Here is an 18,101-nt window from a genome sequence, read left to right as displayed (position 1 = left end):
GGTCCGTGCGGTTCCCTTCGTCTCCCGTGGCCGTCTCCTTGGTTCCTGGTTTGGGTGTAAACCGAGAGCTTTGGGGAGAGATTTCTATGCTTTTAATTATGTGTTAATTAAGTGTTTGTGTCCTTTTGTATTCCCCTTTCATACCTATAAATATGAGGGGTTATGTAATGTTTTGAATAGTGAATGAAATTTGATTTTTGGAAAAATCAGTTAACCTGCGGGTTGCTCGGAAATCCTGCGGGCTCTTTCCAACCTTCTTTTCTTATCCCCTCCGGAAATCCTGCGGGCTCTTTCCACCCTTTCTTCTCGGGCTTCTAATCTCTTCGTCTCTCCGCAAGTGCCACTCCACCTGTATCCTTCTTCTCAAAGTGCAGCAACTTTAGGGTGTCTGTCGTGTTGTTTGTTAGTCGTCGTCATAGTTTTTTTTTATTTGGTTGTTTTTTAAAATTTGAAATATAAGAGTTTGTTCTTCCCTTTAGTTTGTTCGTCTCTTTTCTAGTCTTTTCTCTTTTTTCGTCGTTAGAAGTCTGTCGTGTCTTTTGTGGGCGAAGGGTATAGGCTCCCTATATCTTTTGCCCGCATCAGACCTCCACGAACATCTCTATGCCTTAACTAGAAGGGACCGTCATGGAGTATCGGGAGAAGTTTGAGCTGCTATCAGGAAGACTGAGGGGAATTTCTGAGAAAGGGTGATGCAGGACATATATGAAAATACAATTTAAATAAGGATTTTGCACGCTTGATGATTAAGAGCAAGTTAACTAAATCTTTATGGTGAGTTAGACAATGAAATAAAACACAAAGAGCGGTAACAACAGCTTAGGCAAAGTCACTTGCAAAAAGTAAAAGCCACAAAACAACCAATTACTCTTGACATTGCATACGAGATAGGTTTCAACAAGAAATCTCTAGTCTAACAATAAAAGTAGTTCTATAAAAGTTCTCTCACACAACTCCTAATAAGTACTAGGCTTTAGCAGAAGTATTAACACAACTTTACATGAGTCAATTAGAACTACAATTGAGAGCAACTAAAAGATAAAAGAGTAGGAGGAAAGATTACCCAAATAAACAAGACAAACAAAGCTCCGGTGTGGTGTTTATGTGCTTGAAAGGAAGTGGACAGCACGTAGCAGCTTCTTAGGCAGCTGGACAGCGACAAATTCCGGCTGGAGTCTTTGGACAGCAGGTTGGAAGCCTGGGACAGATTCTGGACAGCATCCGATGAGGTTCGGCAAGCTTTGGACTGCTCTTCTATGCTACCGGAAGCTTCAGACAACAAATTATGGCCTTCTAGTTGCTGGACAGCAGTTCTGCTGATTCTGAAATTCAGGACAGCAACTAGATCCTGTCCAGAATTCGAGAATTATTTCTGGACAGCAGCTGGTCTTCTCTTGGACAGCAGTGCTCTCAGGTTTGGAAGAGAAGACAACCTCTGCTAGCATCCAGGAATTTCTGGACAGCAAGTAGACCAAAGAGGAAAGATTTCAAATCTGAAATTTGGATGAAGAATTTGAATGGTTTCCCTGTCAATCTCCCTACTCCAAATTGGAAAGAAATTAAATGGGGGGGAGGCATGCAGCCGGCGGCATCCATAGGGGGGAGGGGATTGGGAAGAAGAGTTAATGCTTGCCTCTTTGGGACTCCCAATTAAGGAGGGAGGAATTACTTCCCATCTAATTCAAATTTGATTTGGATTTAATTGGATAGTTTCCTAAAATAAAATTTTATTTTAGGAAACAATTTGAATTTGGGGAGAAGAGGTTTGAATTATTTCCAAAAGGTGAGATGGGTTTAGGAAATAAATCCAAGGACTTAATGATGATGGGGCCGGTGGCTTAACGGGCTAGAGGGGAGTTTAAGGAAGCTTTTAATGCTTCCTAAAATTAGGGAATCAAATTTGGGATGAGATATTTCATCCTAATTTAAATTAAAATCAATAGGAAAGGATTTGGGAACTTTCCTAAGATAGGAATGATATTTTGGGTAACTTTTCAAATTCAAATAAATTTGAATTTTGCAAAGGTATTGAGTTACCTAAATTATTCAACCAAATTAGGAGAGTAATTGTAGGCAATGATGGAGAGAAATTCCAAAGAGGAAAGGGGGAGGCTTGGGCTTGGGTTCGGTTGGATGAAGGGCCGGCGGGTGGGTTGGGGCTTTGGGTAAGCGGGCCGGTGGTTGTAGTGGGGAAGGAGGGTGGTGGCTTGAGGTGTTGGTGGTGGGAGACGTTGGCCGGCGGCAAGGTGGGGGTGACTAGGAAATCCGGCGACTAGGAGGAAAAGAGATTGAAAGAAAAGAACGATAAAACAAACCACGAACACGGCCGTCTCCAAGATTGGTAGGTAATCCATTTTTCCTCCCTAGGGATTCCTCCAAAGCTCTCTCCTAGAACTCTCACTCTCACAACTCTCCAAAGAACACATGTGCTGGAATTTTCTTAAATTTCATTCATTACCCCTCAAAGAAGAAGAGGGAGGCTTTAAATAGCCCATACAATGAGAAAATAAAAAGTACTACAATGCCCCTAGGGCTTACACATACCTAAGCCCTTAAGGGCAAAAAGGGAAAAACATAATGAACTTCATAAAATAAAAATAATACATCAATCATAAATATGAAAATCAAAAGTAAGGCGATGCAATCGTGGCCGTAGATCGACGGCCACGCCTCTAGTAAATTTTTCATGTCTTGATGTCCTCATCAAAGGGTTGGAAGAAAATTTCATGAAGAGCCTTAGAGAATACATAAGGGCAAGGGTGCTGAGACCTAGAGGGTTGAGAGAGACAATAGAGCTAATACAAAGGGTGGAGGAGAAACATCAGAAGGAGAAGGACAACCAGAGCAACCCCATGGGAGGGGCTTACAGGAATGCCTCTATGACCTTGGCACTGAGGACCTAGACGGTGTCATTTCTAATGGAAGCACCTAAAGAGAAGAGCACTATAGTTCATCCTAGAGGCAATTTCAAATGCCTCACAGAAGCTTAAGTGCAGGATAGGTGGGTGAAATGGTCATGCTTCAGGTGTGATGAGAGTTTTATACCCGGGCATAGGTGCAAGAATTGAGCCCTTCAAGTCTTGATGCTCTATGAAGGGAAGAAGAGAGTGGGGATGAGTTGGAGGATGTAGTAGAGACAGAGCATTTGCACTGGGATGTGGCGGAGGTTTCCAAATCACACCAAGAAAATAAGTGGGCAAATCACACCAAGAAAGCCTATGTATAAAAAGTACTACAGTAAATTGTGAGATTTCCTTGAACTCTATGAAGGAATTTACTCCAAATCACACCAAGAAAATAAGTGGGCAAATTAGTGAGCAATATGTGGTTGACTTGGTGGAAATCTCACAATTCTTCAATCCGCCGTTGGTTCCCCCTGTGTAACGAGGGTGGGAATCTCACCATTTTTCCATCTTCCTCCCATAATCTGATCCCCATGGCTCGGTTTGTCCACCTCCTTTGCTGGTAGTCCATTCCCCTTGCCAAGTGGCCTTCCGTAGTAGTCGATCACTCCACCACCCCCACCATAAATCTCCCTTCTTGCTTCCCCTCTATTCGGTACTCCTGATTTGCCTCTTATTATATCCCTAGAAGGTGGTTCTTCATGAAAGAAGCTTTCCTCATCGAACTCTTCCTGCCTGATCTCTTTCCCCTTAATTGTGGTCAAGGAAATCCCAATCGATTCTGGATTAGGGTTAGCAATTGGAAACCCCCACGAAGTTTTTGTTTGCATCTCCAAGAGCTTCCTTAACATCTCCTTCACCCCTCCAAATCAATTTTCTATATGGTTTTCCATAGATGAAAACATTTCTTCCATGGTTGATAATTTCTCCTGCAAGTCGGATTTAAATTGTTCCATCTCGCCTTCCAACGCATCCACCATCTTTACTACTATTGTCTCCAAAAAACCTCACTCTGATACCAATTTGATGCGATTTAGAATTGAAACAACACAATAAACAAGAAGAAGTGTAGGAACAAAAAGATTGAGGTTGATATTTTTATTAATACTTCAACAATAATGACAAATACAAGTAGTCTACTATTCAAGAAGTAGATCGGCTCTCCCAATCAACCTAGACGCCGCTAGAAAGCCCTCAAGAAGAAAACTACAGCAAACAAACAAAACACACGTGACCCTCATAACAAAATAACTAGCCTTAAATAGGCTCTTCTGATTTCTCTCCCAAACAGTTTTACTGCCTTAATTAATTCTTTCTCTTATTTTGAATTCAAAATTAGAATTCTTTCCTTCAATTCTAATTAAAACTTCCCTAAATAACTTCTCCTGTTGTATCAATGGTTTTTCTGCTGTAGTTTTTCCTTAAGAGTTTCCTAGCGGCATCTAGGGTTTGTGGGAGAGCCGATCTACCTCTCAAATAGTAAATCACTTGTATCTTTTATTTATGTTTAAGAGATAATAAAAAAATCAGTCCTCATATTTGTGTTTCAGCACTTTCTTCTTCTCTACTTAACTATTTTTACATCCAAATCGTATTAGTCAATCACTAGGTTAAAAGCAACTAGCCTTGGTGTGCACAAACCCTTACACAAAAAGGAATAAGAAGCTTAACTTCAAATGAATATATATATATATATATATATATATATATATATATATAGCACGGAACAGATGCCAGAAAAAACATCTCCGGAAAATATGCCAGAACAAGCATTTCCTGCCTGCATTTTATCACACAGGCCTATCTTGTTTTTTCAATAAACAGCTATGATTCCTTCAGTCTAATATGCATTAAGGAAGTCTCCCGGGAATGGTCTTCCTTGCCCCAAAAAGTTTGGCCTAGAAACCAAATCTACTCAAATTAATTGTCAAAAAGGTATATCCAGTCATATAGGAGATAAAAGATGGAGTGAGTGATCAAAAAGCTGATCTGAAAACACAGCTAGAGCTCTTTTAATGTAAATGGAGTCATCCATGTGAAGAAATATAAATGGAGTCTTCAATATGAAGAAATATAAACAGAGCCATCCATACGAAGAAATATAAATGGAGTTATCCATATGGATAATGATATCAGAATTGTTTATTTCTCAAAGGAAGACATAGTAGCATAAGCTAGCTAAAATGCCACTTTCATGACCACCATCATGATAATGACTAATCAGGGAAAGACCAAGAAAAGTTGCCACACAAATTTTTTGTAGCAGACCAAATGGATGAGTTTTTCATTGACTTCAGCATCATTGGTAAGAAGACTTGTACTTTCAATTTTCATAATTGTTTTATTTTTTTATAGCTGATTTTTTCTGATGTCTTCAAAAAAGATCATAATGGTATGTACAAGCACACTGCTAGATCCTCCGCCAACGCTATAAAATCAGCAAATTGGTTTGTAGCTTCCAATGGCCAAAAAGATGTGTGCCATCCCCAAGGAAAAGTGAAGCTTGCCTTCTTTGCCTTTGGAGATCCCAGTGCAAGGGTGTGAGATGGCATGCACTATTTTGTGCTTCGCTTGCATCTTTGTGCATGGAAAAAATGGCATGCCCGCTTCTATTTTTTGAGTTCTGTCTTTTTTTATAATATAAATTGGTCAAATATTTTATTGTTCAAGAGCAACAAAATCTTAAAAATAGCCTTTGCCACTCTTTCAAACCTTAACAAAAAACCTCAGCTTCAAGCCTTAGTGAGGAAACCATAACCCATCTTTGAGAGCTCTACCAAGCTTCAGAAAACAGCACAAACCCACGTGTTGGAGCCAACTCAGGTGATAATACCCATTGACTTAAGGCTTCTAATGCTTCTCTTCTTTTATGTCATCTCTTTACTTTTTACTCTTCTCCTTCTTTCCCATCTTATTCCTTCTTTTTAGTTTTACTACTAAAATCCGTAGACTTCTCGTCATTCCTTTATACCAATTTTCCTTCTTTTTTCAAACTTTTTTTTCCCTTATTTTTACTCATCAAAATTGTAGCTTCTATTTTATGTTTTTTTTCTATTATACATGCTGTTTTGGTTTTTTTTTTTTTTTTTTTTTTTTTTTGGTTTTTTTTTTTTTTTTTTTTGCTATTGATCGCTACAATTGTTCCTCGTTTCTTCTCTTTTGTTTTATAATAACTTGCTAAAAGTAATAGCAATGCATTTATTTCAAAGCTGATTAAATGTATAAGATTGCAAAAACAGAGAAATTCAATCGGATTCAGGCCAAACTCCGTATACAAAAAATGATGCAACAGGCTATTATGGGCTAATGGAGAAATTTAAAAGAAGAAGAATTACGCAACATAAACGGCATATTGTTAGCGTAATAGAAATGATAGAATTTGTGAAAATTTTCACCAGCATGTGAAAAATGAACAGTCCGGAAGCAAATGAGCAATTATGAGGAGCAAAAAGAACAAATAAAAGAAATGCCACATGATGATGTGGAAGAAGAAGATTTTGATTAGATGGTGATGGATGATTACTTCTTAGCTCATCAAACAGTCATTAAAGCTCTAAAACGTATTACAACATTGAAAATAATCACCTTTAAAATAGAAATAACCCCAGTCAACTTAAAGATTTGTAATTTATTGCCAACAAGATTTATAGAACCCAAAGAAACAACAGATAAGAGTGAAATTGCTTTGTTCAAGAGTGTTGCAGGCTAGAATATACGTGGTGATAGAGTTATAATTTTATGTCTTTACGTTGCACGGACATCCAGCTCACACATAGAGAACACAATATTTTTAACGTGGAAAACCCATGAAAGGGAAAAAATCACGAAGCCTAGCCCAGGTGAAAATGATTCCACTAAAATTTGAGCAAAATACAATGGTCTAACTCGTCATTGAAGACGACCAGATTACAAATGTTAACTAAAAGTTTCGCAAAAATTCAGTGTCATTGAAATTCAGTGTCACTCCAACGTCAGGTGGTGGTCCGGCAATGACACTTTAGCGTCAGGGGGCACTCGAACTTTGGTGGCACTTCGACGCCTTTGATGTTCTGGTGGTGATTCGACAGAACTCCGGCATCCTTTGGTGGTCCGGCGGTGGTGCAGCAAAACTCCGGCTGTGATTGAAGAGGAGCTAGGCAACTGGAGCTTTATTCCTTCTCTTCATTCATCTCTCTGTGCTTCGATCCCCTTTTTCAAGAGTAAATGAGATTCTATTTATAGAATTCTTGAGTGACATAGCTTGTAAATAAGTAGAATATCAAGGGTAAATTAGGAGTGGTTCGGATGGACGGCCAATCTTGATTTCTACGATCATGCACCGTTTAATGGACCTTTGATTGTCTTAATGTTATCAGAATTTGATGATCTTGGGCTCGTTGGATTCGTCTCGTCGAGTCATTCGATTCGACTATAACCATGTCACATTTGGAAACCGTTTGGTAATCCAAATTGTAGTTTGAACCTTCCAAAAGCGCTTCAGGTCTTTGATTTGGACCCATTTGAGCTTGGATTGAGTCGAATTTGGTGTCATTGGGTTCCTATTTCTGAGACGTTCAGTTCAGTTCGACTGTAAGTTTGTTGAAATCAGAGTTCGGATGATCTCCGATGAGGTTTTCAACTTGATTTTGCGTCAAGATTCTTGCTCGATCAAGGTAATTTTTTGATGATATATCAAAGAGTATAAGCAGCGGTTCTCTATCTCCGCAAGCAATCTAATGCTATAAAAATAGGGTTTCCCAAGGAATACCTGGTAGATTACAAGGATAAGTAGAGCAACTAGAAGAAAGAAAGCGCTGAGCCAAACTATGACCGTCCCCACCATGCCCGCCAATCCGTCCTCTCAAGGAAAATTTTCCAGTTCACCGGTCTCCGCTTTTGGATTCTTTTCTATTCACTTTAACCGGTTCTAATCCGCGTAATAATTTCCCAGAAAGAAGAGAGTATCGTGGAGTCCGCAGGAGGAAGCAGATGCTAAGAAGATCAAAATCAGTGGGGAGCTCGGAGGGGAAACCGTAGAAGCAGCGAGGGATTCTGGGCTCTGTATATCGTAGGGTATAATTAGAGTGTCACGCGCGAGTGCATCACGTAATTTCCTATTTTATTTATTTTTATTGAGTTTGAATTAATTTAAAATCCGATTTAAAATTCAAAATCTGATTAAAATTATTTATTCATGTTTAGTTTTAAATTAAATTGATTTTAATTAAATGTATTTTAAATGTTAAAATTTAAATTTTATAGGCACATTTGCTAAACAAATCAATCATGATTATTCAAAATTTTAAAATATTTATTTTAATATATTACATTTGGCAATTGTTAGCATTTATTAAGCTTAAGAATGTTAAATAAATTAAAGCTTTGTTTGGGATGGCTTACTTGCTGCTTCTTATAGCAGCTTTTTAATAAAAAAAATTTAATTTTTGTATTGAAAAGTTACTTTAAAAAATAGTAAAAAAACAGTCCCAAACGAAGCTTAAGATTTCATTTGAGATGACTTTCTTAATGCTTTTAAAAACAATTTTCTAGCACAAAAATTTCAAGTTCAAAATAATTTTGTACTTCAAAATTACTTAAAAAAAAAAGTAAGAAAACCTTCTCAAACAAAATCCAAGAAATAAACAATAACTAAAATTTTACATACATAAGAGAAGTTCAAATGAGATGTTAAAAATTTTTATGTAAACATTTTGAGAAGAAAAAAAATCAAGAAATCCGGCCTAAGGTTTTGTTTGAGATGGATTTCTTAATACTTTTAAAATAAACTTTTTTTGTACAAAAAATTTTATGCTAGAAAGTTGTTTAAGAAAGCAATAAGAAAGTTACCTTAAACGAAGTCTAAATCCATAATCTCTGCTCTAAATATCTAAATCAGCACTAATTTAATTTCACAAATAATTTTATCTTGTTTAATTGAAATATAATTAATAATATTTTAATTAAATTTTACTTTTAATTGCTAAAATAAAGTTGATAAAGTAGTTTTTTTCTTAAATAAGAGGTTATAATTAAGAAGTGTGTTATATTCTCAATTGATTATCAAAGTACTTTGTGAATGAAATTGATTTGAATTTGAATTTTTTATTGAACATTTATTAAAATCGTAGCCCCTTAAACCTCATTTTGGGAAGGCATTGTTGAAAAACCTGATCGGGGAAGGCATTGTGGGATTGAGGCATGTCGTATTAATTGTTTGAGAAGTCTGTATTGGATTCACAGCATGTGAAGAGAAAAGGTAATGTAGTTGGATCATTGGAAGAGGATGCTGCTTGAAGGATTTAATCACAATCCAGGGAACAAAGATAAATAAAAGCTTCAAAACTTCAAATAGAGTAATATATCATCAATGAATCTCCTCTCTTACAACATATTGTTTATAATACTCAAGTAGAAAAACCTAGAAGATTATAGAAACATAAAACAACTTGTAGCAACTACATAAGATATCCTAAGGAATACTTTAAGGTTAAAATGCTCCGCGTCATTCTCCCCTTTCGTCAAAAAGAGCTCGACTCCGTCGAGGCTCATCATCGATAGGGAGGTAGAGGTAGATATCAAAATTAGTCCTCCTGGATCGAAGATTTTGAAGAAGAATGTTATGACCTCCTCGGCAGCACCATTCTGTTGGCACCCAAAGACCATGATGAATAAATCAGCCTCAAATCCTATTTGGAACATATGTCCATGCACTGATCTTCCATAATTAACATACCCAAGAAAATTATAAGCTTGAAGAACACTAACTAAAGTAAGGCCATCAACTTTTATACCATTCTCCATAGACATATTTTTGAACACATCAGAAAATGCTTAAGGCAATATTTAAAAAAATATGACGTTCTCCATCGCAATAGCGATTCCAAAATTCTATTGCATAAATCGGCCCTCATAGTTATCAGCACTGATCTCAACAAGATGACCAGCAATATCTGAAAGTTCAAAATAGTTTCTCTTGTTGTCTTTAAACTCCTCCAATGGCGAGGAAGCAAGACCATAATTCATATGGCCACCATTCCCCACATGCTAAGAACCCATGGCATTTCTAAAAAGTTTTCTTATGTTAGGAGCAAAACTCATGTTCCATCCGTCATGCCTCAAAGGATTACTTGGTCTAATAGAAGATGTGCAGAAAACAAGCTGGCTTGCCATAGGGATTCCTAGCCCAACAAATTTGGTATTAGATCCTTCAGTGACATTTCGTCGAACAATTTGAGAGCATTGTAATGGATCGACTTTGACAGTAGAATTCTAAACGGACCTTTGCACACCTGCAGTATAAACATCCCCATCACCACTTCCCATTATAAAAACATCTTGTTCCTTGCTCCCATTCTCACCGTTCTCAGAAGTTTCAATCTTGAGCTTCATTAGGTATCCAGGTAACTTTGAAACTGAGAAAAATGATATTTCATCGGAAACACATGGTTGAAATCTGATTTGTATTAACTTTTGTCTTTATTAAGCTTCCAAACAGAGAAACATTCATGTTGACCTTCTGACAATCCACATTAATAGAGTTCTCCTGATCCTTCTTCTGATTTATGTCAGTTTTTTCACTAAATAAATCATCATAAGAAACAGATGGGCTAGAATGGATACTTTTCTTCTCTACATTCTCATGCACAAAAAATTTAGAATGCGGCATCTTACTTTTCTCTTCATCATTTATCCTCCACGGGGTTGAGGAAATGTGTTCGTTCGGTGCTAGGTCATGTTCAGCATTTGTCTCATGGTCCAGTAGGTCCAAATTGGAACGAATGGTGCACCCTTCGTCATCATTCATATATGCATTCAAATCTATATGGGCTTCTGATTGCTCCATATCATCTTCGAAACTGCACTCGCTGTCGGAAGCAATCGGTTGCACATGGTCAATCTTGTCTGGCCGTGGGAGATTGGTTTGGGCACAAGCTACAGAATTGCTCTTGATGCTATTGCTAGTCGTGGAGTCTCGATTATGTTCGCGTGCTAGAGGCGGTCGGTCGAGTGCGGACATATCCAATCGAGGAATATCATAATGCAGCGGAAGGGGGTTCTTGGGGAAAGGAGTATGCATGAGTGGAGGTGGATACACGGGTTCAGTAAGAGGATTGAAAATCTCTGTTCATGGACATTGGTGTTGTTCGGGGTCATGAATCTGGCCTTAAAGTGGAGGGGATCATGCCAACGGAGCAAAAGCTCTTGTGGAGGGTACTCCAGCGATGGATCACACCATCAGAGAGGGAGTTGGAGTGGAGGGTAGTCGTCAACAACAATCGGTTGATTTTGAAACTGTTTGTGATCACCTGAAGCTCGCCTGAAGCGGATGAGAGGAGCGAAGACGCCAATATGGTTGCCGACGTCATTCGTATTCTCATTATAGATCGAAGGTTTTTGTCTATCTGATCAAGTGATTCATTCACTTGAGCTTGATAAAAGGCTATACAAATTTGATCGCTGTCGACAGCCCACCTTCCTCGGTATTGATCGTCGTCGACCGTCAATATTATTATTTGGCTTTGATCGTCGTCGACAGTCCACCTTCTTCTGCAATCCATCGTTCTTTGCAAGCTCCGGCCTCTGATACCAAACTTATGTAGTTGGATGGTTGGAAGAAGAGGATGCTTGAAGGATTTAATCCCAATCTATGGAACAAAGATAAACAAAAGCTTCAAAGCTTCAAATAGAGTAATATATCATCAATGAATCTCCTCTCTTATAGCATACTATATATAATACTCAAGTAGAAAAACCTAGAAGATTCTAGAAACATGAAACAACTTGTAGCAACTACATAAGATATCATAAGGAATACTTTAAGGTTAAAATGCTCCACATCAAAAGGAAATTGCAAGATGGATATTGTTGGAAAATGCATTGTAGGATCAAGGTTATGTGACAAGGCTTGTTGGGGAAAATAACAAGGGATTGATTTTGTGCTAATATTGTGAACAAATCTTGTTAGGGAAGATGTTATGAGATTAAAAGAGTGTGATATAGCTCATTAAAGAAGGTAGTGATGCTTCCACTTACGTGTGAGGAGAGGACTTTGTGGACCAACATCATTGGGGAAGGTATTGTGGTATTGGTGGTGTGCGATTGTAGAAGATCAGAGTCATGCACATGAGTTAAGTAAAACATAGAATACAAAACAGGTGTTTGAAGTAGAGATGCTTAGTAAATAGCTGTCTTTATTGCCTGCTACAATAGTAGTACATTAGCTTATATAAGTGAATATCTTAGGTAGCTTTACACGTGTACAACTTAGATGCCAAATAGGTTGTTATATGAAAATGGCTATGATTTGCTAAATCATGTGCTTTTCTATGTTTCTATTACAAGTAGTGTTGTTATGCTCTAATACTTCCCATCAAACAGATGTATCTGGAGTGACCATCAGTTTGGATCTGAGTTGATGAAACCTTTATGTGGTCAGAGGTACAGTAAGAATGTCATCAACTTGGTACATTGTGCTGATAGGAAAGAGTCTATTAGTGTTGTTTTGAATGTGATCAAAGATGAATCTTTGATTCATTTCTATATGTTTAGCTCTAATATAAAACACAAAGTTATTTGCCAGAGCAATAGCATATGTATTATCACAACATAGATCACTTGGTTGGTCCAAAGTAGTCCCAAAATCCATCACAAGGCGCCGAAGCCATATTACATCTACCGTAAATGCTGCAAGAGCTATGTATTCAGATTTAGTGAATGAACGAGCGACCGTATGTTGTTTCTTTACTGTCAAGGATATGAGATACTGTATCCAATAGCGACGAAATTCATTATAGAAGATAACAATGAGATCAACTGCATGTGATTAGAAGAGAACTTTGTGGGCAAACCTCATTGTAGAAGGTATTACGTGATTGATGATATATGACTTAGCTACTTGGGAAAGACATCTATATATGGCAAAAGTTCGAAGGCTCAAGTTCAAATAAAAATTCAACTTACATTCAAGGAAGAGTTAAAACAAAAAATTCATTTGAATTAATCAGATTCAATTTTGTTTGCAATGAACTTCAACAAATAATCTACAAATTCAAGATTAATAATTTTATGTCAAAGAAACATTAGGACATATTTAAAAAATTGAATAATGAAATATTTCACATACAAAATCAAAATTTTGATTTAAAATATTGTAATTTCAAATTTACGTTTTAAAAGGAACAAATATCTCAATCATTGAATAAATAAATAAATGACCGTACAATACATGATAGTATGATACAAAGCATTTTTTTTTGCTCTTTTCGTGCTTATTTTTGTACCATTTTATAAGAATGAAAATTAAATAAGGAACCCGTCTAGTGAGATCTCATATCTCCTCGATGCATAGAAAATTGTAAGCTTATTTCCTCTCTGCTGCCCCAATCAAGCCCTCAGTCATCGCAGATCTCAATTTCTCTCCCCGGCACCGGTCTCACGGCAGCCGTCCTTCCGTTGCCATCGTCCTTCTACCTCACTGCTGCAGTTGCTTCTTTCGCTCTATATTGTAGCCGGCGCCAGCGACGGCGCTGCCCTCGCCACTACGTCGTTCCGTTCGGCACCTCTTTTCTCTTACATTGAAGTTCCTCCGACTTCTTCAATCTCTGCTTCTGTCGACCTACGCTGCCATCGTTGGCCTCCGTCCTTCTCTACCAGATGGATGCCGTTGCCCGACCTCCTCAGGTGGGTTGATCTATCTCTATGTCCATTAACAGACCTAGGCTAGAGATTTGGAGACATGACTATGTCATTTGATCATCCTATTGAACCCGGATCAGGATCTCCATGATTGATCGGGCTCTGGAGAAACGTAGTTTCTCGAATTAAATTGGTATTACAGTTTGACTCATAGTCTTAGTTGCACTTCTCATGCACTACAGTTGGTCAACAAGTGGCACATATTTGGTTATGTTAGAAATGAAATAAAAGTTATCATCATAGTTGCAACGATTAAAGTGGGATATTCCATGCCCTCTATAATGGATAGATTTCCAATTAGGAACGCATATTATTTCCTTTCTAAGATAAATGCTCAATTTTCTTTCAAGAATGTAAGCATGAAAGCAGATGATAAAGGCTTAAATACATATAGTAAATATGAAGACTAAAAAAATATCTGTGTATAATACATTGCAAATCAAATATGGAGCTACTCTCCCCCAAAAATGTTATGATAGAATTGAAGCACATAGAGAGATTTAATGCACCAATTCTAATGACAAAAAGACAACTGGACTCATATGTAGTGATAAAACTGAATAGCAATTAAAAAGTCCAATGCTATGGATCTTTAATATGTTTTTTTTTGCATTGCTTGGATTCATTTAACAGAAAAAAAACAAGAGCATCGAGTAACTTCAGTCAAAGAACCGCTACAAAAGGATTTAATTTAACACATTTTCAAGATTAGATTGCCGACAAGCATGAAACTTGCGTAAACAAATAAAACAAGTTAAAATCCTGCCACCTTATGAATCTCTATGATTAGAATCTCTATGGAAAACAATCCTTACAATGCTATTTGAGATAAGAAGCATCACTTGCATCAACATTCTTTGAAAATAACAATTAAAATATAAAGTTTTCATAGCAAAAGAGTAATGATCAAAGAGATCCATATAAAATGTTGAACTGGAAATTTATGACAGCTACAACTCAATGGAAGGCGATGGACTTTTTTATGAGTAAGATAATTTTTTTAGGTCTCAGGAATGATCAAGGAAAAATATAACTTTGATTGCAGAATAAGGAAAAGAAAAAGAGGATGATAATTCAGTTAATTATATGATTTCAAGGGTTCAGGTGGAGGGGGGTTAGAAGAGTGATGTGGATATCTTCGTATATTTGGTGGATACATTGTAGTAGGTTTATGAAGGTAGATTGCTGACTTTATTCTATAAACTAAGGTTAAACATGAGTGAATCTTATAAGAAAAGTCGTATATACTTATACTGTAGGCATATAAAATTAATGTGGATGGGCTAGGAAATAAAATGGGTAGATCAAATGTAACATGATTGAAGTTATGCAAAAAAAGATTTTCACAAAATAGAATTAGCACCTTAAACAGCACTAACCATAAATTAATGAACAATGAGGATTCTTTGGGATAAGGTTGACGATGATGAGTCTTCCATGCTGATAAAACTTGATAATGAGAAAAAAAGATATAATTTGATTTTAGATAGCTCTTAAATTTCATTTTTCTCTCCATCTTGGGGTGCTTATTCATATGATTTATATATATTTATGTGTACAAACAAGAGGCTCCTGTCTCGTGGATAGGAAAGCTAGATTTAGCTATATGTGTTTTGAGCATCAAGACTTGAATATGAAATAACATCATTAGAAAATAGTGGAGGCGAATTTTTATTCAGTTTGAAAATGATTTGGTAAGCAATAAAAATAAAAATTGCATAGGCAGTGATGTGTCAAAATTGAATTGATGTAGTAATTTTCTGAAATCAAACTGTTGATGACTGTGGATTCTCATGCCAAATATCGAATTTTGTTCCAATTTGGCTAAAATTCTGAAAATAAGGAATATTGTCTATTCAAGTACTTTCTTTAACTCTACTCCAAGATTAGCATAAGATGAGCCACTAACGATGGGCTTGTTGATGTGAAACGTTCAAGAATTGCACGTGAAATTTATAAAGAATCACAAAGTTTATCAAAGTAAGATTAGGCTTTCCGTAAATTAAGATTCAAGCATTTTCCATTGATGAAATGTTATGGTTAGCAGTTTCAAGCTAGTGTTTAGGCACAATTAATGATTGATCGAACTCCAAAGTTACACAAAGCAAATGGGAAAATTAATAAATCCAGCTATGTTAGAAACTTTTCCAATGAGTACTTGCTCCTCACACTCAATTCGGGTTAGCGGGAGAAGGTTTAGCAAACAACAATGCCCGAAGAATGTGGCACACAATGGGCTTTAGTCAGGAGAGGTTGACGGTGCAAGAGTAGGCGTGAATGTGGTCTTCGATATTCAAGTGTACTTTGAAAGTTCGTGTAGATGTTGCAAGTAGTCAGGACACTCTTCAGATATCTCTCCGTACGTGGTTTTCGTCTTCAATCTACGTCGAAAGCACGTGACCGTGTAGCGTTGATATCCGTCGGGTGGAAACAGGCCCACTCAAGCTCGGGATCCGCCATTCAACATTGAGAAAAGGGAGAGGGGTCGTTTCTCCCTTCTTGCTGAAAATTTCCACAAGGGATAGAGTGGTGTGCCAAGAACAGAGGAGAAGGGGGCGTGGTCGAGTGGGATGGGGAAATTAGGTTAGGCAAGGGAAGAGGGAGTTAACAATCTGAAATTATTTTCAATTTGTGTAATTGAGAAAAAATTTGAAATTGTTTCAAATTGCAAGAGGATTAAGGGCAATTAATGGGCCATTAATGTGCCCATTAAGGAGAGTGGCGGCTTATAAGGGAGAGGGGCATGGAATTCAAACCTGAAATTTGAATCAGATTTTAAACAATGGAGGGAATTTTTAATTATTTCAAAATTAATGGGTATTATGCATTAATTGATGACATGAAGGAGGGCCATCCCAAGGTGGCGACGGTTGGGGAATTTGGTGGGAGATGAGGTTGTTTTCAAATCGCCTCATGAACTTAAAGTAAATTAATGATCTTTAATTTGAAATTTTTTTATGAACAGGATTAAAACTTTCCTAATTGGAAGTTCCAATTGGAAGTTTTTTGAATTCAAATTCGTAATTTTCTTGAATATTAGCCGTTGTAGAATGGGAAAGAGATCGTGATTGAGGAGTCTTATCGCGGCAAGGGGAGGGTTGAGGTTAGAACTGACGGGTTAGGATGGCTTTGGCCGGTGGGGTTTCGGACGGAAGAAGAGCTGGATGAGGATAAACCACGATTCACGGACTCTTCAATGACTGTGGGTTGCTTTTGCTCATTGGCTTCTCTTCTACTTCTTCTAGCTCTCATGCAAGAAAGAAAAACAAATCAAATTTTCACATTAATCATTAAACCTAATACAACATGAAATTGCTATATATAGGTCCAACACAAAAGAAAGTACAATGATTTCTATTGCCTCCGGGCTACACTATATGACTAGTCATATAAGGGTACGATAGGAAATCTAGATAAATAAAAGAAGCAATAAAGAAATAATGAATAACTAAAATATAAAATAATCGTGGCGTGTATCGCTGTCCTACGGCGATACACATGCGACTGCTGGTCGATAGTCATCATTTCCCCAGGTGGGAAAAGCTCGACCCTGGGTAAAATCTCTGGAGCTCTCGCTATCTCTGCGAGATCTGATCAAACTCTGAGCTCCTCTCGATCTTATCACGTGTCTTGTCGTTGGCTTCCTTCCAGTGCACCAGTACTTGGCGATCCCTTCCTTCATGGAAATTCGATTCACGTAAAGTATAGCTTCACCTTCTCGCGTGGTAAATGGGAAGGGGCATGTGGAGGGATAGGTTGGGATCTCACTGGGTTGGTCATAAAGCTACATGAAGCTATTATAGGGGTTTAAATTCGGGTCCCGAAGCTCTAATTTCAACATTAAACGTAATTCATATTAAAGCCTTCTGAAGGTTAACAATAAGCATTACTGTTTTACTTTCGAGATTATTTTAAAGGCCCGCAATATACATGAATTTTAAGTTTTAAACGGTTCCTTGGAGAACTAGTCGAACGAATCCGTCCATAACAAAATCTCCACATTAAATTCTTTAAATCTCTTCTTTACGATCAACATCAACTCTATAAATAAGTATTACTTTGTTGAATTCTTGTTTATCTTTTCTTGGTTGCAAATTCTGAAGATGAGATGCAGATGCAATGCCGAACTCAAAAACTCTACTTAGGACTTATAGAATCAATTCATGGGCTGTCTAGTAGTAACCATAACGCTTAGCAGGACTTAGACCCGCTAGATCGTTTATACAGGTAGTGTATCAAATTCAAGCTTGATCGCAGTTAGAGCCCAGTCCTAAGTTCTCTCCCTAAAATTTCCTAACTTTATTATCATTCGTTTGGCCATCCGTTGGGTATAAGCATGTGAGAATTTAATTTGGTTCCATTTTATCGCATAGAGCTCCTCAAAAGTAATAGTAATTTTACCACTCTATTGACAAATGCTATTGGGTAGGCCGTGAATCTCACAATTTTTAAATACACGCTGGTATTCTAGAGGCGTCAAAGTTTTGGAGCAGGGAGATGGCCATCTTAGAAACTATCTACACT

General features: G+C 37.3%; 1 protein-coding gene across 2 annotated transcripts in view; it reads right to left on the bottom strand.

Moving 5' to 3' along the window:
• LOC110100551 (protein cornichon homolog 4) overlaps positions 1-7,967 on the bottom strand; it is a 27,105-nt gene extending 19,138 nt beyond the window's left edge. For both annotated transcript variants that reach the window (XM_020828110.2, XM_020828109.2), the window contains exon 1: positions 7,651-7,967. In XM_020828110.2, coding sequence (XP_020683769.1) covers positions 7,651-7,725 — 75 coding nt within the window. In that variant the 5' untranslated portion in view covers positions 7,726-7,967. The remainder of the gene's footprint in view (positions 1-7,650) is intronic.
• Between the last annotated feature and the right edge of the window lie 10,134 nt (positions 7,968-18,101).

Source organism: Dendrobium catenatum, unplaced genomic scaffold, assembly GCF_001605985.2.
Source record: "Dendrobium catenatum unplaced genomic scaffold, ASM160598v2 original_scaffold_224352, whole genome shotgun sequence".
NCBI classification, from domain to species: domain Eukaryota; kingdom Viridiplantae; phylum Streptophyta; class Magnoliopsida; order Asparagales; family Orchidaceae; genus Dendrobium; species Dendrobium catenatum.
This window is presented reverse-complemented; position numbering and strand designations above follow the sequence as displayed.